Genomic DNA, 27,045 nt, shown 5'->3' with positions numbered 1-27,045 from the left:
AAAGTAATTAATACTTTCGTTATCACGGCAGCCATTCTTTACCGACTGGATGTGTACCAAGAGAAAGCTGAGTCGCCTACCGCTGTCCGTCAGTATTGACAAATATGTCAGTTGGTGAAGCAGGATATAGGATTAGATTTTGTTATCAAATTGATCTCTATGGCATGAAGCATTACATTTTTGATTTTTGTATTTAGCGTTATCAACTTCATATGATAATAAATTAACGTATACCACATTTTAATTCGGGCATCAGCCAGAAAACCGAGACACCAGTTATGACTTTAGTGAGATTCAAACCATGGATCGTTCACCTGGTAGCTGGACGTGCTAACCACGAGAATAATAATTAAGATAATTACCTTGTACGGAATTCCAGACACGAAACAAATGCCGGTATTAAAAATTGTGTAAATTATAGCTATCTAAAAATGCTGGCTGACTGATAAATGTACTATTGATTCCAACTTAATCAAGCTTATATGTGTGTGTGTGTATGTGATTATGGCGAAGCCTCGAGGGCTATCTGCCTAAGGGGAGGAATGCCTTCGTGGAGGACTTTCTAAGGGAAACTGGCTCGTATACACGTTACACATGGGGAAAACCACGAAAACGCCCATGCAGCCAGCCCGTTCGCGGGATTCGAACCTTTGACCGAACTACCAGTGTTCAGCGACTTTACCGCTCGGCCGCTGGTGGGCCTCAAGCTTATATGAAATTTATAAAGAGTACTGGCAGACTGTTATTGAACATTTACACCATTATGTTTGTCAGATAAAAATGCATTGCTTTTAGAGATTCTTCAAATGAATTTTTGATGATGATAATGGTAGTTTTTAAAAGTTAGCTTTCGGTAAAATGTGGATAAGGTCTCTAAATTGTATTAAAAAATGTTATTACATTTGCATCGTGTCCGAATATCACAGGAAAAAATTATCTTTATTTAGTTAATAGGATCTAAAACGTTATTTCACTGCTTTGTGAAGGCATACAACAGAATTCACTGAAGCTGCCTTGGCAACTACCTTAAAAAAAACACTGACTAAGATATTTTTGAGACTAAATAAATATCGGTACTGAACGTCATTTTTTAAGATGATCACTTCAACATAAGATCTCAATTATTTGGAACCATGAGTAGTCGAAAGGTTACTTTATAATTTAGGAATATTTAACGATTCTAATATACTGCTAATTTTTATAATTTAGGAATATTTAACGATTCTAATATATTGCTAATTTTTAAAATGTTGAAATTATTTAACTTTTGGAATTGTTCTGAGTTTTAAACTCATTGACAGATGATTGATATTATTATTATTATTATTTCAGTTAGATTTGATATTTTTATTTCAATTAGGTGTGTTTTAGAATAAAGATAAAAATGTCACAGAAGTTCATTAATATTGCTTACAATTTCATTCTACACATGAACGCATATATCAAATTTATATTACATAATTTGTAATAATTAAATATTACTGAATATCAATATTTTATACGCAAGGCAAATGTGAAAAACTTTATCAAAAACCGTTGCAGTAGGTTCAAAATAATTTTGAGTTTGTTGATTAAGGATGCAAAAATATCATATCAAAGAATTAGTTTTTAAGGGAGCGTAGAGGTGAAAATTTTATTTTGCAATATTTCTGATGTGATGGGTTAAATAAAGTTCAAAATTAATTTTTACACTTAAATGAGAACAGAGAGATAGCTCAAAAGTAACACCTGAGAAACTGATGACGCATTTTCTAGAAATTACCCGAGATAATAATGAAGATATCAATTCTGAAATTTAGACTGATAATATAACTTAAAAAATTTATTCATTCATATTTTTGCTCTTATAATATTTGATACATCTTAAATGTCGTAAATGTTGTAAGCAAAATGATGGTGAATCCAACATTTTATATCTCATTAGAAAGAATCTGAAAAATTGTACGATGAATCAAAAGTTTGTAAAAGTTGTTACTTCTAGGAAGAAGGTGGTAAATTTCTAAACATCCGTCCATTTCTTTTGATTTTCCAAAAAATCTAAAGAAAACACAACAATATGTTTAAGATGCGTAAGAACATTTTAATATTCGTTTCAGTTTTCTCATGTTATAAGACATGTGACACTACTATGCGTTATTGAAAGATCTTTATGAATGATCAGCTCAATAATGACTTAGCAAGCAAATGAAAAGAAAAATATGGAAGATAGGAATACTAAGAGTAAGATTTTATAGTATTGCAAAAGATTCTTGTTTTATAAAAAAATAGTTTACCGTATGTCTACAAAATTTTAGAACTGTATTTTTTCAGCTAATCTATATGAAACTGCTAAATTATAACTAATGAGAATGTTACCAACATTTTTAAACTTATTTCCATGAAAATGTTATCAGCTTGCTTTTTAGATTTATGTAGTTGATACCTGATTACGGTACGGACGCAGTGAGTCAACAGTGAGAGCATGAAAATGTTCTTCGTGCGATGCGCTTATCGTCAAGCTGTCCATTTCAAGCAAAAATTGAAACTGCTCTTAATGATTCTCCTTACTTGCCAGATAAGTCAGCAACAAACTAATTTCTGTTCTGAAGTCGTCCGCAAAAAACTATATGCTTCCTTTTAGCAGATACTGTCATATTCTTTGCCATATTCGATTAACAACAACTTTCAGCTCTCTTAAATGACCATTCCACCTGTGTGACTAATCCACCATTGTGGCGATTTTTCATTTAAGTATCCATGAACGGATAAGTGGTAATGTGGTGACTCATTTTAAAGGCACCCTACTCCAGAAATTCAGGACACCGTAACGATGCAATGAATGAGTGTTTCACGATTAGACTTTGCGAAGAATCCAGAAGTTCTATCAGTGTGTCAAGAAATGTTAGAAGAAAACATGCAAAAGGCTAAACAGTTATAAAGTCGTTTTCTCCAGATCTAGACGTTTTATGAATTCTGCCTTAAAATTTTGTTGATACGCTGTATGTACCGCCCTCACGATGTTACAAAATGTTTAAATGGAAATAAAGCTACGTTTCTAAATCCTGTCATGTATTACGTAGTGTTTAACGATGTCTGTATCCTCATCTTCTGGGAAGAAAAAAAAAAGATTTTCAAATCCAACGTTAATAAAAGATTGGTTGCGATCAACAATGTCTAAATGATGTCTTACAGAATTATAAGTGATATATAAATAGAAAATAATGGTACATGTGTTTATATATAAATGTTCTAATTAAAAATTTTGTGGCGGCTAGAATGAGGAGATTAAGGACTTAATAAATAACCTTATATACAAAGTTCAAAATCTGTTATTACATTACATTCTTTGTAATAACAGATTTTTATTATTTTCTACTCTTATTATCGAGATGCTGTATTTTATACACTCATACATATATATGCTAAGAAAATACAAATTTCTTGAAATTAATTTATTGTTGACTTTCAGATTTTTGTTTCCTTAGGGAAGGGGGCAAACTTATAATTTTGCACAGAGGTACCTCCGAACCACGATGAGGCACTGGAACATACTTCAAGATTCATATATTCTTCAAGAATTAGTGAACAGGGAAGTTGATCATAGTTAAGCATAGCTAGTTACGTAAGTAATAGATTAAAAATGCCTAAAGAAGTTTCCGTTCGTTAGGAAGCGGGTTGGTTATTTTTACCTAAAGTGAGCTGTTTTTTTTTGGGGGGGGGGAGGAGAACTTTAGGTTATAGTTTACATTTTTACATACAGAGATTCAAGAACTCTATCTTTAAGCATCTTATTAATATTTTATAAAAGCGAATGTGTTTTTGAGGGGATAATTTGCTTGAATGAATAAAATAAAAATAGCTCAAATACGCACTTTTACAAAAAAAAAAAAAAAAAAAAAAAAAAAACAGGAAGCACCAAGTAACAGGAGATTTCTTTTCTTGAAATTAAATAAGCGTAAAGCTCATACACAGGTAATAAAATGATTAAACATTAAAGGCCATAGGACTCCCATCAATGGCTAATTGCATCAGTTGCACATTGATCAAATCGGTAACTGGAGAAACTCATCCTGGCGATGATGCATGCTTTTGAACGTTGAAGTAAAGATTCCTATTTTCATCCTGCGATACATTTTGTCAGACATTTCTCATTGTTGGTCCAGATCTGCGACATTTTTGTGTGCCCGAATCTTGCAGCCTACCGTATCCGATACATGATCGAATGGCGAAATGTCTTGTGCCTTGGTGGCCGAGGAAGCGTATCAACAGCTCGGAGACACTCCAGAGATATGCGAGTCATATGGCATCTACTTCATATGTGCTTCACGAGATCTACCACATTATTACACCAAGGTTGGTTAATGGTTGTGTGTCTGTGTAAAGAAAAGGCTTAATTATGATCGCTGACCCTGGCCTCTTCACACACGGACCCGGTGGCCATCTGCTCTAAGACTAAAGCGGAATTTATCGCTGAACAGTCTGCGATGCCGCTGTGAGTGCAACATCACCTCAGCCAAGCGCCGTGGAATGGTGGAAGGTGGCATGGGCCCTGGTTAAGGGAAACAACGGCTGTAAAACCACAAGTAGTACCGCTTATTTAATAAAACCATGCGCAATTGTACCTGTTTTATAGGTGCTAGTTGCGCAGTAGTAATGTGCTTTATGATCGAAGTTATCACTCATTGGCCTTGAAAATTGAATCATTTGCATGCTTGGATGAAGGAATTTGAATGCAAAATTTTGAGATGATTGTATTATGACTCAAGGCTGCTTCCCCCATTTTTACCCTTCTGCAAAAGAGTGTAGTTCATTTCGGTGCCTGAAACTGAAATTAGTTTTTAGTGAAATCTGCACAAACGCATATTTATTAACGTACTTATAATTTACAACAATGTTTAGCAAATACTTTCTTGTGAATTTATCAGTAATGTCACCTGAGTGCTTCAGATTGTAAAATCCTTTGTCTAAATCAGTTCTATTCTAAATTTTCTTGAAGCTGCCTTATATATTATTTGAATCGCGTAGACAGTTTTGGATGCCATTCAGTCCTGCGTCCTCGAAAAGTAAAAATACTCTGCAGCATTACTAAAATCGTTGCATGGACGCTCTTATCTAAGAATACTTGTCCAAATGTTAATGAATATCAGAACAGGAGTACATTACGTAAGGAGCGGGAAAACGTAGGCGATAAAAGAAGAAATTTATAAGAAGGAAAATAGATGAAGATTTGGAATAGAGAAAATGCGATATCTCTTAAAATCTCTGTGCGTAGCAAAATTTAGTAGACAGATTAGTTTATGGGCAGTTTTTTTTCCCCGTTAACCTCGGATATACGTATTTGTTTTATATAAATAGATTACAGCTTTATTTCCTTAATAAAACCTCGTGCTAGAAAGGAAAGGTATTTGCAAATAATTAATGTTCTTAAAGCAGTTTATGAAATTACATATATAAAATTTACGATATCTCTGCAGTTCTTTAGCTTTTAAGTGCTTTATCAAATATCTTTTCAACCCAAGGGGGCAATTTGCCCAGAAGGGCTATTAATTTCGTTTCTGCATTTTGCGTTGATTCGCTATAAACGGCGAAACACTTTTAAAATTGTTACCACCAAATATTAGAGCTATGTATTATATTTAAAGAAATTAAATAATGAAGAATCTGCATAAATGTATGCACGTTTCTCGCATTCTGATAAAACAACGGTACCTAGAGCCATCAAATTTTGAATAACGTACGTCTCCACCTGAATATGGGCATGTGGAAGCCCAAATTTTGAATTTTGAATTTTTTTATTATCTAATTCATATTTTGTAATATTCAAAGCGAGCAATGGCAACACTGTACGAAAAAAAATTATCTCGAGCGCGAGACTGCGTATCTTAAATTCTGTGTATCTTAAGATATGCTCTTTTAAAATTACCTTGTGATATTGCTGTTGAATTGAATTTTATGGTTTAAATTGTGCAAAGAATATGATATTTAATAAATAAAGTTAATACACAAAACGTTAAATAAACGCCCCTTTGGATGTAATATAAAATCTGAAAATAGAAATTTTTCAGCTCTGCTGAAAACGTAAGAAGTATGCCAATGAAGTTATACTATAAAAAAATCTGTATTCTGTTGAAAAAGCGATTAGAACCGCAAAGATTAAGATGTGAGGGGGCAATGATTCGAGACAATTATGATGAGCTGTTACAAAATATTGCAAATTATTCATATCAGAGGATATGGGTTAGTAAAATCCTCAGAAATGTTTACAGCTTTTGCGCAATGAATGAGGATACTTTTTCGGTTTACATTTATTTTAGAATTCATTTTGCCGGCTGAATGTTTTGCAAAGAATTTTTCCCACGTTTATTAATTTATGTTACTTTGATACCCCTACTTTTTATCTATTCGCTGACTAGTTATCATACATTCGCAGGAATGTCATTTAAAAGGTAAAAAGCATCTATTACATTAGTTGATCTTCCTTACGGTTTTCTAGCTTTCATAATTGGCAAAACATCCAATAAATTGCATTTCAACTGCATATTTCAACCAGATCATATGCAAATTGCATCGGTTTTTTTCGTAAGCGGAAGAATATTAAGAGCGAACGAAAGTAATTCAGGGTGTAACTTGGTTACTGTGTTAGATTTTGCATGCAAAACAGCAAAGAAAAAATAAGATGTGAAGAAGACGTTCACTTGAGAAAACACCAATGAGAATATCTCGTTTTATTTGTTAAATTCTTCCAGCGCATTTATTTACTTGCGACATGTGATCACCAAATCTTTTACACGTGTTGCTTGCGTTTTTCTAACTCAATTCGCAATACGTCTAACAGCACGAAAAGGATTAATCAAATCTTCTCAACAGTATCGTGTTATCTGCAAAGTGTTTTAAAAGTTTTCATCAGTCCATTGTTTGTTTATTATCTTACAGAAACATGCTACATTTGCTCGAGGGTCTGTTGTTTACATTAAAAACTTTTAAATGTCTGTAATGATAATGAGTTCTACCTTTAAAAATATCCGGTACTGAATATCGAAGAGTTATTTTTTAGCTATGAGAAACTTTCAGAATAACAGCAGGACCGTACTTTTGGTAAGAAAAATAGATAATTAACTTATTTAATCTGTGAGTTTTTATATTTTAATCTTATTTCAGAACAATTAAATTAATACAGTTTTCTCGTTCTAACAATTTTCTGAGATTCGCGTGCTTATTTTCCCTTTAATGTAACCTACTTCATTAGCTTGAGTTATAGTTGTTCTCATTTTCTTGTATTCTGTTGAAATGCTTTTGTGTTAATTTGTGACAGAGAGCTTTTAAGAATGTTACTCACGTGTTCGTATTTGTCAAGAACTATCTCTAAAGCTGTTTATTCCGAAGGAGGGTTGGAAGAAAAGGTGAACAGATAACCTTCGTTAATATACAAGGTCAGCTCAACCTATCCAACTCAACCCCTGGCGTCATCGTAGTTGGAATTCAGATGGGTAGTCGGTTTACTGGTCTTTGGAGACTGACAATTTGAATGAAATTACTTTTGAGGATCCTGAAGCAAGTATAGCTTCCAACAAAGAAACCACATTTTTTTTTTTTTTTTTTTGTTTTTTTGTTTCAGACGTAAGCAAAATTTTCCCGAGGCAGCCGGAAATTTTTATGAATCATTGCGAATGAGGATGATATAATAGCTTCTCATTTTCTGTTATAATATGGTGACAATATAAATAATTTGTTCTGTATAGTGAAGCGTATAAGAAGTGTATTTTTTTAAAAATATTATCAACAATGGACACTTAGCATTCTAATACTTTTGCGAATTTTCTGTGATGCAAATAAGACGTAAATAAATAACAGTCCAAAATAATAATTGCTAGATGGTATCTTTTTACGCTTAATATTCTGACGGCTGCTTTTTATGTCTATTCGTATTTTAAATTTGAAAAAATTACTTTTGTAACACAAAAACCTAACTTTTCCGCCTATCCCTATACTTATATTTAGAAAAATGTTTATACTCACTATAAAAAACAAAACACATTAAGTTTCCCTCTCGTAAGACAAAAATTAAACGAGATATTTAATTCAAAATTTACGATTTCTAATGCCCTTCAGCCTGTCTTGAGCCTTCAATCTCTACATATAATAAAACAAAGCGTCTGTCTGTGTGTGTCTTTCGTTCGCGCTGCGCGTAAGCTAATAGACCCACGGCTACGAAATTTGGTACATAGGTGCATCTAGACAAGAGCCAGTGCACCTCGAAGCAATTTTTTCGAAATTCGAATTCGAATTTTTTTTATTTTATGTTTTGTGACGAAATTGCGTCATTTTGAGACATAATGCGCTATATTTTACTCTACACACTCCATTTTCACATCGTCATGAAACGTAGCCACTTAGCTATTTTATGAACTTAAAATAAATTTCGTGTTTCAATAAATCGATTAAATACGAATTTATTTAACAAAGTGAGCTTAACACCTTTTCAACGGAATTTTTTCTAAAAAAGTTTATTTTTAAAAATGTACAGTTTATTTTTCTTTGATTTTTGGACACGTTAAACTTTTATCCTTGCGACTGCTTTTACAAAAAGAATTTTGGAAAAATGATAATATTTTGTATTTTTAAAAAAATTTTTAAATGAAGCTTCCGACTACACTTCTCACATCTGCCATCTTTAAAAATGTGATTTTGGCAACAATTTCCTTTCTTATTGTTTTTGATAGATTTTTGATGAAATCGCATCATTTTGAATAGTTTCATTCTTTTAGAAATATTGGTTTGGCAACAATTTTTCATCGTATTTCTTATATCACTGTTTTTAAGAGATTGGCATTATTGAGTTTCTTTCATGTTCTGTTCGTAAGATATTGAAAAGTTTTGCATCATTTTTTTCCTTCAACGGAAAATAGGTTAATTTTTTTAATTAGGATAATTAATATTTGTGTTAAGGGATATTGCTTATTTCATTGTAATTTTGTTATACGCAATAACTTTTTTTTATGAAGTTTTTCTGCAGAGTAAAATTCTATGCAGTTTTTAAATTTAACGTGTGGTGTTCCCTTCAGCCATTTTTTCGGTACATTTTAAAAGCCAGACGAAGGCTGCTAGTTAATATTTAAATTCGAGTAATTCAGTGTTGAATTTTTCCCTAAATTGCTATTCACTTATATTCTTTTGTGAGTTACTTGTTTGTAATGGTTTTTAAGTTATAATTTTGCTACAACTGGCGTGCCGAAAGAATTTTCACATAAGTAATTTATAACTTTTGAAAGGTTAAAAATAAGTTATTAATATTCTCATGCAGTTTTATTGCTTTAGAATCCTAATTTAAAAATCACACAAAAAATTCTTTAAACTAGAAATATTCATCATTTTTTAATACATACAAATAAATTCGCGAGTTGTCAATATGGCAGTACTGAGTGATTTTTATAAATATAATTCCGTAATATTAACGTGAATAAGACCTCTTTGTTTGAAAAAAAATATATATATATACAGGGTGATTATAATTAAAGTTTAAGTTTCAAACCGCTATAAAAAAAGAACCACTCATGAAAATGACGTCAAATTTGAAAGGAATGTTATTGAAGAAGGCGGAAAGCGTATGGCAGAAGAAATAATTTAGTTTCAAAAGTTAGCAACAGATGGCGCTGCAAGCGAAAGAAGACTTAAATTAAAATGTTAGTTAAATTTCAGTGTTATAAAGCCACCAGGTACCAGGCTTTTCCTCATTTCGCGTCTCAGACGTTCGCCATGGGTGTTTCACTGCAGGACCGCGCTCTGCTGGTAAAGCTGTATTACAAGAATGATGATTGTCAAGAGTAGCTCTGCAAAAATTCAGGACACTGAAGGGTATAAAAGAAGGCGTTGGTCCAATGAGTGTCTAAGGTCTAAAGAAAATGATGCAAAAATTCGAAACGACAAGTTCGTTTGATGTGCAATCTGGTAGAGGGAGAAAACGAGTGCATTCGACGGTAGTTGAAGAAGTGGTCACAGCATTACAGGAGGGGTCGGCCGGTGGTGTGCAATCGTGCAGTGCGCGAGGAATTGTCCGAACATTGGACAGGCCTATGAGCACAGTGCTGAAAATTGCGCGAAACATTCTGCAATGCTATCCGTACAAAATTGGCCATGTGCAGGAGTTGCTTCCGTCTGACCTGACAGCTAGGGAGACGTTTGCGTTAGAATTCCTGGCTCGCATGGAAGTGGATAATGAATGGCCGTGGAAAATTTTGTGGACAGATGAAGCCCATTTCCATCTGACAGGATACGTGAATACCCAGAATTGTCGAATATGGGCAACAGAAAATCCACTGGCAACGCACCCCGTACCACTTCATCCTGAAAGGGTCACGGTATGGTGTGGCTTTACGGCATCATTCATCCTACAACCATATTTTTTCGAGCAAACGGGTGCTTCCGGTCCTGTTCCCGTAACCGTCACTGGTCAGAGGTATGCGTCTCTTTTGTGCAACCACGTGATTCCAGGTCTGCAACAGCATGGATGTGTGGATGAAATCATTTTTATGCAAGATGGCGCTCCTCCGCACATTGCACATCCCGTGAAACAGCTGCTGAGGCGCCATTTCGGAAATGCTCGAATTATCAGCCGTCATTTCCCTACATCCTGGCCATCCCGATCGTCTGATCTTACTCCGTGTGATTTCTGGCTGTGGGAGTATCTGAAGGATGTTGTGTTCCGTGCTCCAATTGCAAATTTAGCGGAATTAAAGGCACGCATTTCGCAACACATTCTGAACATCACCCCGGAGACACTGCGATCCGTTGTGGAACATGCTGTTTGTCACTTTCAACTTGTTGCACACAACGGTGGACACCATATTGAACATGTTTTGCGACAGTTCCGAACTTCTTTGATGAATGGTTCTTATGCGGTATGTCGCCGCAAAACTCTTGAAACCGATTTGTCCCTTTCGATGTGATATGTACAGTCATGCAAATAAAATTATTCAACAATTCTAATTTTTCAATGCGTTTTAATGTGTAACTTCCACCTTAGCCATTGTTTTACGAATCATTTCTCGTTTCTCGTCGTGATTCTGCCGCTTACAGCGCCATCTGTTGCTAACTTTTGAAACTAAAATTTTTCTTCTGCCATATGCTTTCCGCCTTTTTCAATAACATTCCTTTCAAATTTCACATCATTTTCATCAGTGGTTCTTTTTTTATAGCGTTTTGAAACTTAAACTTTAATTATAATCACCCTGTATATATAACGGTCAATACTTTTTATGGTAATATGCACAGAAATGCTCGTCACTTAATCTGTTAACAAAAGAAATCTTTTCTAAACTGTTATTTTATTTTTGGGTGAGTACAAATGCAAACACCTCCTGCTTCAGTTTGTGTACAATTCCTGAATAGGATGTCCTGATTTAAAACTGAGTATCTTCTTCAATTTTTGCCGAACTGGAATCACAGTTTCTGTATTGTTTCTGTCTTTTTATAATGAGTAACATTTTTCTAGTGTAGGTACTGGGAGAACGTATGAAAGTTAGATTTCATATTCAAATTGTTCTTTTATTTATTTATTTAAAACATGAATATTTGCGTCATTTAAAGCATTTCTGTAGCTGGAAATGTATGTCTGCAATTAACGGTATAAGGTATTTCTACCACCTTCCTGACGTGCCTTCGTGGTGTAGTGGTTCTGCACGCTGGGCCGGTATTCCAAAGGTCCGTGGTCATCTTTCTTGCTTCCACAAAAAAAATACCTATGTCTCTACAACAATGTACTGCTAGACAATAATGTAATTTCTGAAAATCAGTTAACACAAAAACATACGTTACAGCACATAATGAATCGTCAAAATTGAGCTGTTAAAGTTTCAGCACAACTTTACAACAGTACTTAAATGTAAGCTCTGTAAACAATTTTATAGTTCTTAATTAATTCTGATAGTAAATAGATCATGTTTACAAAAATGATTTGTAACGTAGGAACATCCCGCCTGTTTCTAATGCAATATAGTATAATGTCCTGAAACATGTTGCCTGTACCCACTACAATAGATAACATCTTCAAAATATGCACCTGCACAACTATGTATTTCGCAATGTATATCATGTAATTCAATCCCTTTTACTTGAGCTAATTTAACGCTGGCCGGTGGCATTACTTATAGTGCTCACTGGAGTCACATTTTCCATCACGACTCGAGGAATGATGCCAGAATGTTGTTAGTTTTCTAGTTAGTGTGTGCGGCTAATACCTGCTTACTTAGGGTAAATATAAGGTGACCCCCTCACTTCTACAAAACATAACATAACATAATGTCTCTACAGTGGCGTCCGAACTAAAAGGGTGATGGATGATGACTCTCCACACCCAAGATTTGGCGACTAGGTACCCCCAAAACCCCAGTCGCCCTTTAACAGGGGGAGTATATAAGGTTATTTCTCCCACCTTCTTGGCGTGCCTTCATGATGTAGTGGTTCTGCACGCTGGGCCGGTATTCCAGAGGTGCGTGGTTCGATTCCCGGCGAAGGCGGTTGCTAATTTTTCATCTTGTCTGCTAAAAAAATTACCTAATGTCTCTACAACGGTTTCGAAATTAAAGACTTGTGGACATTGTGTTTACAGATATATCATAGTATTATACTTTTTAAATAATTAATAATTACATTTAATAATGTGAATGACCAAATCTGTGATAAATAAGTAAGCCCAAAATAAATAAATACTGCAGCAGTAAATTACAGATTATGTAGTCAATCAGTTTTCTGTAGACAGCTAGTATAAGCGTTAATTTGATAAATTTCAACGACAAAACATAGTTTCGTCACTAGCTCATTTCTATTACTTTCAAATTATCTAAACACACACACAAAAAAAGTACCTCTTTTGAGTTAGTTATTTCAATAAAGAAAGAGAATAGCAATACTAAAAACTTTAAGCTTGTTATTAACTATATGTGATAAGAAAAAAAGGGGAAAAAAGAAGAATTTATAAGAGGTAAGAATAATACATTTAATTTAACTGTAGCGAAAAGGCAGTGTTAGTGCATATATTTTTTTGAAGAAAATTATTTGGCGCGCGTTGTCTTTTAACGGTTAAGATTCCAAATTATTTTTTGGCAAGTGCATTTTTTTATAATTTTTCTCTTTGAATTCTTTGAATTTGAAACTTTTAGAAGCAAGTTTCTTACAGCGACTTAGTGAGAATTATCTTCATTTAAGCCTATAATTCCTGAAACTAATTTCCTGAATTAGCAGTTAAAACTTTCTATAACAGTGCAAATAATGTTTATTAATCAAGTAAATGAGTTAGATAAAAATGAAAATTATTTAGAAAAAAAAGTAATTCCAGATAGTAAAAACTACCATGCTAATAAGAATGGGGTATTGGTTTATGGAAAAGCGCTCTAGGGCATCTGCCTAAGGGAAGGGATGCCTTCATGGAGTACCTTCTAAGGTAAACTGATTTGTAAACACTTAGCACAGGGGGTAAACCACGAAAAAACTCATCCAGCTAGCCCATTTGCCTCGAATCGGATCCAGGTCGGAATTACCAGTATTCAGCGATTTTTACCGCTCGGCCGCTCGTCGGCCTGCCTAAAGGGTGAGATTCCTTTGTGAAGAAAATTTTAAGGAAATCTGCCTCGTATTCAGTTATACATGAGGAAAACAATGAAAAAAGATATGTTCTGTTAGTTTTCAGCTTCTGCTTCAAATATCTCGCAGCATATTATAATACCATTTATTTTAAACCTGTCATTTATTTCAAAAAAAATTTTTTTTTCGCTTCCTCCTCAAATGCTTAATACAGATTTGTTATTTAAATTGTCAAATGAATACGTATTAAAGTGTGGAGTAATGAATGTGTATTAAAGGAGTGGGATTGAATAAGTTAAAGCTGTTCACTGGGCAAGGAGATGCATCGGCTTTACTGTGTTCCATGCAGAGAATTTTTTATTCCTTGTCACGCATGTCAGGTAATTAAACATAAAAAAAAAAGAAGAGAGAGAGAGAAAGCGAGATATTAAAAAGGGGGGGAGAGAAAGAAGAAGAGGTGATCTGCATTCTGTTATTCGTTTATTTGATAAGGAAAAAGTTTTTGCGTTTCCTGCAGGGTGCGATTTATCTACATCCAATAGGAACCTGCCGTCTTTCAACTGGTGTGTTTCGAGTAACCGGTTTCCGACTTCGCTTCTAATATAAGACCCACATATCCCATATGTGGGCTTGTGTGTGATATTGCAATTGAAAGCTAGTCAGTTTTAAAACTTGCGATTTTTAATTAATTTTGTTAGGAGTGCATATTGTGTTATTAAAGAGCTAAGTATGTCTCTAATTCCCTTTCCGCCAAGTTCTAAACCTAACTGCAAGAAACCTTTAGATTCGGTTCTTTCAGTTTTTGATACTGTTAGTGAAGATACACTCTCGTATATGAACATCGAAGAGGACGATTGCTGTTATCTTATGATTAAGGTATGTATCCGCTAGTATATTTCTGAAGCTGTTGAAATTATTATTATTTAATCATAAAAGATGTAACTTCTCCTTTTAGAAGCGTTCACTTTAAATAAAGATATATATATTTTTTTAATTCTTCGGGAGAAAAGTTAATTTTAAATGGAACCTCTGTAATCAACAATTTAATAGCATGGCTGTGAATATTAAAATCATAACTCACGATTATATAAAAAAATTGCGCTGCGATTTGAGAATGGCTCCTAGAAACCATATGTATTTGATACCTAAATATATGTGCGTAAAATTGCTACTTGTAAAACAATTTGCCTTCAGTTATAAATCTATAAGAAACATTATCCTCCATTTGTGGGACAGAGTCAGTTTTTGTGTGATTTTAATAATAAGGAACTGTAGAAATATCACCGATTAAGCTTTTTTCCATTTCATTATGCAGCAGGCCGTAATAATGATTAAAAAAAAGAACTGCATTTGCAGTTAGTTGAGTGTTGTTACTTATAGTACCAGAAACAAATATTTAGTTTGAAACAACATCAGAAGAATAAATTTTAAGTGTTATATAAAAAAAATAAATTAAAAAGGTTTCAGACAAGCAAAAAATATAATGCATGTTTTTTTTTCTTTTTTTTTTCCCCTCTCTTTTTTGCTTTTATGGGTTTTCGAATTAGATGAAATGTTTTATCGAAGAGTAGCAAAATGTTTTCATTTTGTTTTGTTTCCTTTACCAAAAGATGTAAAACTTTAAATAACTGGATAATTAAAAATAACGAGACATTTGTTTTCAGTAAATTTAAGGTGGAAAAAATGACATTAAAAACATTAAAAATTGACATTAAAAATTAATTTTTTAGGTTAAAGAATGTTATTGGTATTATTATTTTGAGAGTAAAGCGGCATAAAAAATAAAGGAGGAGAGAAAAAATTATTTTAACGATATTCAAAACTTAGATTAACTGGAAACAGTGATCTGAAAGTGGCTAGTGCAGAACTGGTAGTAATCGTATATTATTATTTTTTGTATATTATTAAGCCTCTTTTTCTCTTTCACGTTTTCTAAACTTTACCCTTATTATTTTAACATGGTATTCCTTATGTTTTACGAATCTTGTAACGCAACATTTCTAGGAATTGTAGAAATAGTTCATACTATAAAAGCTGTTAAGAATATTTAGACACTAACAATAAAGATTGCTTTATGAAATTTCGATCTGTTTATCGAAATGTTGTAAGATAAATATATTATACCTAATTTTAAAATAATTGCTTTCAACTTGAAAGCACAGTGGAATAATTTGCGAGAATCATGCTGCAGTTAAAACACATTTTTTGCATCATAAAGTCCATTTTTTAGAATGGTAAAATGAAAGAAGGGACAGAGGGAAAAATTGTTTGATTAACTAAATTAAACAGTAGCCTAAGGTGAGGGAAGACTTTCTAAGGAAAACATGCCCATATTTACATTACACGGAGGAGGTTGAACTACGAAAGCATCCATGCAGCCATTCAGCATTCCGGAATACGAACTCATATCGAATTGCCAGCATTAAGTAGTATTTTTTCGCTTGGTCATTGGTGACCAAAAAATATTGTTTGTTTAATTATGTCACAGTACGCTAAGGCTATCTGCCTAAAGGGATGGATGCCTGGAGGAATTTGTAAGGAAAACTGCCTGGTATACACTTTCCACATGAGGAAGATCACAGAAACGAACTTGCAGCCAACCCGTTCGTCGGGAATCGAATGCAGATCGAATTACCAGTGTTCAGCGAATTTTCCTTTCGGTCGCCGGAGAACCTGGCCCTTAGCCGAAGTTTTACAAATATTTGAAATATTTCTTAATCACAACCGATACATTTGGTATATTATTTCTGATTAATGTGTATAAACCTTTTGTTATTATTATAATTATTTATCGAAAGGAAAAAAGGTATTTTTAACCGATTTTCAATTAATTTATCTTAAATTTCATTTATTTATTTATCTCATATTTCTTAACTTTTTTGCAAGAACATTCTCACTTTATACTGAAAAGATTACCGCTTCATAAAGGCATAAGTTTCCAGCATTATGCAACATTATGCACGAAAGCCGGTGTTCATGGGAGGAACCTTCATAATGTAGCCCCGACGTAAGGATGCGTTCACCCTTATGAAGACCAGTTTCTAATTAATAAAACACAACTTTTGCAGTGAACCAGAATAATGCTTTAGATTGTGGTTTCCGAAAGAGAACATAAGTATATTTCAATAAATTAACTCTTATTTTCACCGAAATGGAAATTGTTAAATATATAACGAGTAAAAACGGCTGCATTTGTTTAAATTTTTATTTATTTATTTAAGCATTAGAGATGCTGTTAATTTCGAAATTCATTTTTTGTATGTATTACTTTTGTGTTCGAATCACTTTCCAAATTATTGCTACCAAATGTTATCGCGGTTTATCATTTAAAAAAATTAAATAATGAAGAATCTATATATGTATGTATTTTCCTCACACTGTGAAGAAACGACGACATTTAGAGACACCGAATTTTTAATACATGTAGTCTTCACCCGAACATAAATACCTCGAAGTCCAGATATTGAATTTCACGTTTGTTTTTGATTTTTTCATATTTTGTACAAATTTAATGAATTTGTTAAAGTTAATGGATATAGATATTTGTTAATGTTAGTAGAGGTAATAAATATTCTATTTTGAGTTGCCACTGCCTCAAATAGAATACTTATTATCTCCAAGCACAAGCGTGTTGCCAATTAGCAAAGCCTCTTTCAAATTTGTCTTCCAACGATTCTCCTTCCATTGTTCTGTATTCCATTGATTATTTTTAAAATTTTTAAAAATTCTAGTAAAAATGTTTGCGAGACAACATTTTTTTAACTATATGATGTTCCCCCGTCAATTATAGCAAGAGCTTTCTTCTAGTTTGTACAGGATATATTAAATATTTGAATAAAATATGAGAGGAAAGCGAGAGAAAATTTAAATTAAATGCTCAGCAATTTTCGGACCATTTAATTTTTATTTGTGCAAGTCTAAAAAGCTCCGCTGATGTAATCTGTTTTCAATTTAAGATTATAGAACAGACAAGTATTTGTTATAAACTGCTAAATTTCTACTCGAACAAAGTATTAAAATTGAAGTAAACTGTTATCAGATATTCCATTTCTCAAAATAGCAGACATCGCAAGGCATTTCGTGATGTTAATCTGCTCTTAAGAAATAAATTAACTGCGTTGATGAAACCTAATTAAGTGAACTGAAAAACATTGTAAAGGACAATAATAATTTTAAATGTATCTTATTATAGAAATTTGAAAGGAGTCCGTAACGATCAACTGGGGGTCGAAAGCCGATGTGCAACAACATAAGCATGATCGGCATAATCAGCATAATGAAGATCCCATTGATTACAAAAAAAGTATATTAATAAATTAGATAACTAAAATTGTTTATAAAGTTATATCATTAAGTAAGAAAGCAGTCTCCTAAAATAAATTTAAAGTAAAATGCACGAAAATTATTTAATACATTTTAAAAATCAATAATATTTTTTTCAAATATGTACATTTTTTTAACATGAACACAATCAAAAACATAAGAGCACCAGGAACACAGGGAGTAAAACATAAAAACACTAGGAAACACAACCAAAAAAAAAAAAATGCAGTATGTGAAACTTCCTCAAAAGATGTATTGTTATGTACAAACCACCTGCAAAATTTAAAAGAAGCTCTTAATGTTCCTTCCAACACAATGAAAATTTGAATCTGCCAGCATAGCTCATGGAACCGCAGAACTGCGATGTATTTGATCTTGCTATTATGATGCAAGAAAAGTTGATTGCATTGAAGGAGGATGTTCAAGCACAGGTCTTATTCAAGATATATGGGTGTGCTAAGCTTTGGAATTTCAATACCATCCGAGAGAAATATCCCAAAATAAAAGTTGTTACCAAACCAACATTATTGACTTCGCCTCTTCTTAGAGGGTAGAAGAATAAAGGAAGGTTTTAGTCTAGTGAATAATTTACTACAGGAAAAAAAAAAGGTTTGAATATTTTTTAATCATGTGATTTAAGTTGAACAGTTGTATGTCAGATATTAAAAACAATTGCATCAATGCATGAAGAACATCAAGAAGTTTATATTAAAACGGAGAAGCAAAAGAAAGATGCTCTAACAAGTAAGTTTCGAGAATAGAGTTTAAAAAAAAAGGACTAAGCAAATTACCGAGGACTGCAAAAGACGATGGTTTCCAAAATAACAGAAAGAAAGTGAAGGAAGGCGATAAGAGATAGTATGGGAAAGCACCCCTGTTGTGCGAAGGGCAAAGACCCCTTCTGATAGAGGGAACTGTGGGAGAAATGGTGAGGACAAGGTCGATGTTGTCTATATCCGAATGCATGGCTGAAAGAGGACTGAAAGAGAATGCCTATAGTATGAAATTCGTTCGAATAATATTTCTTTCCCCGTAAAATCATTTGCAAGAGAAATGTTTTCCACCCTCTAAAGAGGTTATCACAATGGCTACAGTCCCTGCTAGACGGGACTTTTCTGAGAAACGAGATTCTGGTAGCACTGGTTTAAACGGGAGGTTTCCTAGAAAAAAGAGCCTCGCCTGAAGCGAAGTCCCGCCTAGCTACGTAAACGATGTTGCGGCTACGCGGAAGTTTTTCAAACCTTGCCGAAAATGCCTCGGCTGGACCTCTGTCCCGGGTAGAGACAATCAATCAGACGAAACTTCTGCTTCTGAAGTTTCACGTGATCCCAATCTGAGCGATAATCGATTAGTGTTTGGCGTTCAAGTCTTTGTAGTGAGTGAAAAGGGTAACCTAGCCATGTGGGTTTCCTGGAATAGTGCGGGTTCTGAGAATTGTCCCTTTCGACGTCAAGTCCCGCTAAGCCGAAACATAATGTGATTGAGGTTTTAGACATCACAGGGTTGTTGACATCTTCAGGAAAAGGTAAGAAAGCTTCTCTTCCTCTTTGAAACGTTGGGAAGTTACTATTAAATTTTCTTTACTGGCTGGTATACACCAGTAGTCGAAGACTACACAATTAAACACTATACTAGAAGCTGGCTCAGTAACCTTACCGATGCGTCACATTTAAAGTGTCAGCAGCGAAAGACCGCAAAGCCGAATAATTACACTCTTAGAGCTGGGAGGAACTAACCACGTAGCGCACACGGGATTCCAGACACAATCTGTCTCAATACAAAAAACCTTAGCTTAAATACTCACAATTCATTTGCATTCCGGTGAGGAATACGGAAAGGAGAAGTTATAGTAAAGACTGAAATTATAATAACTAGTTAATTAACCTAAAATGCCCTCCAACTTTATAAATAAGTCGCAAATATGCAAATAGAATAAGTAAAATTTTTTGCATTTTTTAATCTGAGAGACAAAACTCCCCCCTCCCCGATCCGAAAAAAAAAAGGAGGATGCGATTAGAAAATGTCCTTAGTATTATTTATTGCACTGTTTTTTTAAATGTTTCTAATAGAATGAGACAAACACTGAATGTGTTTTGTTTATTTCATTTACGAGCTGATCTTCCTGAATTCTAAGCGCTCTAAATAATTTCAAACGATAAGGACAAATTAATTTATTCGTTTATCTACCTTTGCCAATACAAATTAAAAATAGTTTCATCCACAGAATAAATCGATTGTTGTCTGCATAATAAAGCGACTTTACGACTGAAATCAGATGACGCATTCTTTAAATTTTTTGGGGGGGGGCTTAGTTGTACGCTCGAAACTAGCATTATAAGGAATTAATTGATTGTAGCTGAATTAAAGAAGCTGATTTTGAAAACGCCTTTAATCCTAAGTTTTCTTTTCTTTAACTTATCGAAATGCACTTGGAAACTTACACTTTTTTTCCAAACTTAACTAAGGACAGCTTTGTAAAAGCTATTTTACTGAATACTTTTTATACCTTCATGTGTAATATTGGAACTATGAGTAAATTCTCTACGAGTGAATAAAATTTACAATCTGTTTTTATCGAAATTAGAAATATTTTCATATTATTTTATATCAAATAAAATATTTACATTTTTTATTTCGAACTGACACAGCTCATTTTGATGTGAAAAATGTGAAATGGTATGAAAACGCTATTCTAACGCGATAAAAGGATGATTGTTATAATTAACATCAGTAGTTTGGATTTAAAGCTCATAATTAAGGAACGAATGACGTTAAATTTATCAAATATTGCTAACTGCTATCTTTTTACGAATTAATTTCTTTTTGCTTTAAGACATACGAGTCTGCAAAATGTTTACTCAGTCATATTAAAAGTAAATATAAAACAAAGTCTTATTCAAATTACATCTTAATCATTTCGCATGAGATGTCACACTACAAGCTAGACATATTATTTTTTTCTTTTTCTTTCTTCCACCCTTCTTTTTTCTTTGATTAATAGAACAAGTGTTTCTTTCCATTTTCTTGGCAAAGTTGCTGTATTTGGGCATTCCAATATAGTAAATATGCCAACCTAACACATGAAATAACAATAACAATGTTGCATAATGTCTATATATTTCTGTAGTGTAAAAATATTTCTTCCACATTGATTGTCATCACTTAAATTTATCACATTTCACTTATTTATACACCAAATGTAGTATTCATTTAATGCACTGCCAAATGCATATATGTGCATACATATAATATAATTTCACTTATATATAGTATTGATTTATGTTAAAAGAGTGTTCATATGTAATACTGTGCTATTCAAAATATCTTGTAACAAAAAATAAATAAATAAATAAATAAATAAAAATAAATAAATAATACGTACTGAACAACAGGCCTTGTATGCCAATGTAACTAATTTCCGCAGAAATGACGTTCAATTTCGTACGGCAAGAATTAGGACGAATGTCATCTTAGCGGTGTATAGTTTATTAAGGAAGAGAAGTAGTATCTTGATTTGAATTCCGCGCAGCGCGCCCAAATTCGTAACATCAGGTTTTATTTGTTCCATAGGATTGATACAGAATAACAATAAAGAAAAATCACTAGTTTTCCTTTTTGAACGTTGCATTATTCTTCACCCAAACGAAAATCTTAAGTTATTGAAAAAATTTTATTACGTCTTCATTCGATTTCCCTGAATTCTATTAAAAGTCATATTGCACCCTTAATCAATTTTGAAAAAAAAATGCAAATCATAAAACGCGTGTAATTATTAGCTGTATTTGCATTATTACTGACTTTGAATTTAAAAAGCAACGCTACTTGACTTATTTCTTTCCTCCAAACCAGTTTAACTTCCCCCCCCCCAAATTAAAGCGATATCTTTTATTCCAAACGGAAATGTTAGACACATATAAAAACTGATATTTTTATTGATTGACAAATTAGCCATAATTCCGTATTATTTCTCTGAGTCATCAAAAGCGTACTGCAAAAGTTTTCTTTCCTAGGCATATCAACTTTTAGTATTGTATTAAACTTTTATATAGTCTCTACTAACTTAGTAGCATATTAATTAAATAAACTTTGTTTTATTTATACCCAATTTTTTTTTATTTTGTAAAAAGTGAGAGGTCATTTTGGGTACCTTCCGCATATTTGTTTAATTAAAAATGCATTCATACTTTGCCTGGATACTGTATACTTATGTATGGTTTCATTACAATTTATGTGTTTATTTTCACCGTGAGATTATCAGTGATCGGGTTGATAGAATCTATAGATATAGTTACGTATGTTCTCAGTTCGGTACTCAAATATGAAACAGACTGGCAACATGGTAGCTTTTTTTGTCTTTTCCCATTGTAATGTAAATACGAGGCATTATCCCTTACATAGTCTTCGGCAAAGGAACTTTGCATAACAGATAGCCCGTGAATGCTTTATGAAGAAATAAAAAACTCGCTTCCCATTTTCATGTTGGTCCTCCCCCAAGCAAGATTGCTTTCAAGATCTGCCTACCAACTAATCGCTACAGCTCAACTCTCTTTAAGAAAGGTGTACTTTAGAACCTTGTTTTATCTTTTCCACAACTTGACTGCCTCATCTGAAATAAGGTGCAGGAAAGATGAGAGAGAACTGATATTCTTTTCTCAGCCAGGAACAGCTGAGAGTTTCCTCCCTGAAAGGGGCGATAAGCAGCTTATTTACGACTTTCAAATGCTATCAATTTGTGTGTTGAAAAGAGTCAAATCTTACCATCTGCAGTTTGCTTTTCTTTCTGCCTTAAAACCCCAACTTCACGGGGACAATTTTCTCTCAGTCCTTGAAAGAATCTTGTCGCATAAATATAGATAAATTGTAGCCGTCAGAATAATTTTGCCCTACAAAAATTTTGTGCTAAAAAATAAAAAAGGGAGTATATTTAATTCTTGAAGCTGTAGGCAAAACTTTATTCCAGGAAAGAAATTGAAACATTAAATTAACAGAATGTATTCGTAAGTTCTTAATATTAAATATGTTTAAATGCAGCATATGTAACGTGAATATAAACCACTTTCTCTGAGCCCTTTAACTCTGCCCCCAAAAAAGTAGTCAGTAAAACAAATTATTTGCTTGTCACTTGATTGGCATATCAGTGATGATTAATATAAAAATCAAAATTTTAATTGATTTTTTTAAAATTATCTTACAAATTATGATTATTGCACTACTATACCACTATGGTTATACGTCTTGATTTATTTTTGATGATACTGTTGAAAACAGTTCTTATCATTTAGGCAGTGTGCAACATTACAAAATGTATACTGCTATTTTTTGCTATGAGGTTCGGTTTAGATACTCCATAAACCACAATGCCAAATGTCCCATATATTGGCAAATATGCTGCTTCTGATTTGCGAATCTGATTGATCAAAACGTCTGTTCTGGCACGCGTGTCATTTAATGTCTTCACTTTTTCGTCTATGTTTTTTCACGTTTTCGCAGTGCTACTTATCCTTTCACAACAGAAATTAGAAAAATCTTTCACTCATCAGGATTGACCTTCACTTCTCAAAGTAAACAAGATCTATGAAATTATCATACAAAGCCAGTGAGAAAATAACTTACAAAGCAAAATTGAAATTGTATTACACAAAATACAAAAAACAACGTTATGGCACTCTGTAAGTGGTATCGTATCAAGAAAATGCCAGTATCGATGAAACGTTGCATTTTATCCTCAAAATTTCCGCTACACGTTAGAAGATGGTGTTTTATGCTACCTAATGTACGTGGCTGCGCAGTCATTGAGCCGGCAAAACTTTTCGCCTTGACCGAATGTGTTAATCCAAGCCTTCGTTTAGAATCCTTATCTTCTAACACATTTATATATGTATTGTAGTATACATTATATGTATGTATATATTATATATATAAATCAACAAGCAAAAGAATGAAATTCCGTTTTAAAATTTTGAAGGTCCAACCTAATTTCTCCGGGTTGGTTACATTATAAACTGGTAGAGCGCAAATTAAAGAAAAATACAAAGAATCAAATAAATTTCAATCGAAGGCGAAAATCATATAAAATACAGGAAATTTGTATACAAAAAAACCGAAAATAATAAAAGCTTTAATCTCCTTTGTTTAACGCTTCAAACAGAAATTATCAAGGGAAAAGTATTTTGAAGCCTTAAACCAAACTGATTAATGAGTATCGAAGGTGTGGTTGTATGTTACTTAGTATTATGATACCTCTTGAAAGATACTTGTGCATACGAACTTGACAAGCTATTATGCATTCTAATTTACAAACTGGTAGTAGCCCTTGGTCAATTCCTAAATTAAATTTGTGTTATTTGTCAATTCCTAAATTAAATTTGTTTTAATTGTATTTGGTGTCAAAAAAGTGTCTGTCATACATTTTTGCAATATCCATTAAATTTTTTTTGTATTTTTTTTGTTCCAAAACGTGAATCACGTGTGAAACGTAATTATGATCTTTCCTTAATCTTGCGTAATCTTTTAAAGTAATTATTCTTTAGTTTGATAATCTTAACTTTTCGAGATGTCCTTTAGAAATACACGAAGATATTCTTCCGCTTCAGACAGCTAGCTCTTATATATTCTCCTATTTGCAGTTAAATGAACTCAGCAGTTAAACCTTTCGAGAAAATTGCAAGCAGTCTAATGATATACGGTAGAAAAGAGTTCAACTGATAAGCTTTTCTTCAGACTAATAACCTCCACTTAAGAGGGAGGTGTAGATAGATAAGTTTGATATTGTTCTTAATCTGTCATATTGATAGCAAAGCTCCTAAAGCTCTAAAATTTGATAATGTTATAGATGGTATGAACTCACGTGCTTTATTATTTTTATTGATTTATTTTATTTTCGAGTGAGAAATATTTTACGAGTCCTCAGTTGATTGATCTAAGGGTAATTAATTAATTTCAGGTAAAAGGACTTAGTTGTGCTACGCCATTTCTCTGGAAATCGCACTTTTAAGACAAATATGATCCATTATTATCTAAAATAGTTGCATTGCTAGGCAAGCATGGCTACATTTTTATATTTATAGGTTCCATTGATTCTTCAGTCTCATTTTTATCTGTTTAAGAATTTTTTTCAAATTAAGGGGATCTGTTATATATTTTCAGACTATTTAGAGATCAATTTTTTAGAGTCCTCCCCCTCCTGAAAATGTATTTTAAAAGCTTATTGAAGAATAGCCAAGTGACTGTGTCATGTCTTAATAATCTCTAAATAAAAACTAAGTTACACTTTAAAATAATAATTAGTGAATAAATAAAGTATTAATTTTATTTAGTTGTTTCGTTTTTGTCAGAAATTTAAATCATATAAAAGGGAGAAATATTAATTGCACTCTCTGGTATCCCGTCTCCCGTTATAGCATATATATTCTCTGAATGTTTCAAATTTTAAAAATCTAGAATTTAGTTTATTAAACAGGTAGTAATAAGAAAATTAATAATTAGCCAGAGCTTTTATACACAATTAATGGTTTAACGTTTGCAGAGCACTTTTTATAATTTAGTTTTCTTTAACATCTTAGCAAATAGGCAAAAATGTTTTAACATATTTATTTGCTTTTAATAATCTAATTAGGAGCACAGATATGGAAAAAAGCATTTACGCTTTCTTGCTTCGTTTGTGTTAGTTTAACCATTAATATTTTTCCTTAAGTTAAACATTTTAACATTTATTGGAAATGCATTAAAAAGCCATGATTTTTGTGTATACATCGCAAACAAAACATTCATTCTCTTGATTTTAATTCTGACAAAACACTTTATGGTTCAATTTCAATTTTTCGTTTCCGACAAGAACTATTGCTTGAGTGGGGCGGTTTTATTGGCCTTCTTTATGAAGACTATTTTTGAGGTTATCTGTCACTCAGAGAGTGTGACAGGAATGCCTTGCAGTAATATTAAAACTATGTATGAAGTTCAGAAAGAACCAAGGAAGAAGCAAGAAAAAAGTATCCACCTACCTAAGTTTGTAAACTATTGGAATAGAGAGTAGCGAGTATGTAAACACGAGAAGAACTACAGCAGGCACAGAGTATTGACAGGCTCTCAGTTTATAACGAATTATTGCATGCCTCAACGCGTGTTTTCGTGGTGCAAGTGGTTAGCATGTGCAGTAAGCTACTGAAAGATCCTTGATTCGAATCCCGGAGAATGGGCAGTTAAATTTTCACGTTTCCTGTTCTGAAATTACTGATAGTCTATATATGCTATTCGGCAGTTAGCAATAAAAGAATGTGTTCTCCTGTTTTGTCTAACATTTTTCCCCGTAGAAGTTTAAATAATACTGCGCGACGATTAAAAGGGAATGAGTGGGTTGAGGTGATGATGAAGTTCTCAAAAGAAACATGTAATTAATTTGAATCCGGAAGTCGAATGGTGGTTGATGTTTACAAATAATCAAGCTGTACTCGCTTAAAAATTATGTTACTTTTGTGAACTCATTTCAAGCGATATTATAAATAATTAATATATTTCCTTCTAGTTCTTCTAGTTTTTCTATATTACTTCCTTCTAGTTTCCTTTTAGTTCTGGTTACTAGTTATTACTAGTTATTATCTGTTTTCATATTGCAATGAAATGTGAATTGAATACATGAAATCAATTTGATATTATTTTATTTTGCGGGCTATGCGTAAAAAATAAATATATTAAAAATAGTTTGTAGGCAATAAGTGATCCTTCAAATTGAATTTTTCTGGGCATCCTATAGAAAGAAACCTCACATTTTCATTTCTGTTTTCAGTCTGCCTAAAATTTCCTGTTAATACCTTTATTTTGTTTTTATTTCTAGGCACTTTTTCTTGCCTTCCATTTTTAATGTCATCTCTTTTCCTCAGATGTACAATTGAAGCGAAACCTGTAGTTAGTGCACTGCACTATTATGTAATTAAGTAGAACCGCTGTTAACAGAGCCTCTACCAATCGAGATCTTTGTTATCCGAGCTGGCAATCAGTGTATAGAAATAATTATGAAACTATGTTAACATTAGAAAGGATACATCGTAAATCAGTAATAGTCACGAATTTCAAGTGACTGCCGACGTTTCGGAATGGATAAATGTAGAAAACAGTGAACCAGATTTTTCAGGTTTCGAGTGACGAAAAATCATTCGCGGCATAGTTCTGGAG

General features: G+C 32.9%; 1 protein-coding gene across 5 annotated transcripts in view; it reads left to right on the top strand.

Annotated features, from left to right (window-relative positions):
• Nucleotides 1-27,045, top strand: part of Sesn (Sestrin) — a 108,199-nt gene that overhangs the window by 48,710 nt on the left and 32,444 nt on the right. The window contains exon 1 of one of the 5 annotated variants that reach the window (XM_035377396.2): nt 14,244-14,430. The exons of 3 other annotated variants lie outside the window; for them this stretch is intronic. In XM_035377396.2, coding sequence (XP_035233287.1) covers nt 14,284-14,430 — 147 coding nt within the window. In that variant the 5' untranslated portion in view covers nt 14,244-14,283. Of the gene's footprint in view, nt 1-14,243; nt 14,431-27,045 lie in introns of those variants that run through there. One more of the 5 variants, XM_035377370.2, reaches the window with a different exon arrangement.

Source organism: Stegodyphus dumicola, chromosome X1, assembly GCF_044657685.1.
Source record: "Stegodyphus dumicola isolate Sdum_Otavi_A_Nest chromosome X1, ASM4465768v1".
Lineage (NCBI taxonomy): Eukaryota > Metazoa > Arthropoda > Arachnida > Araneae > Eresidae > Stegodyphus > Stegodyphus dumicola.
This window is presented reverse-complemented; position numbering and strand designations above follow the sequence as displayed.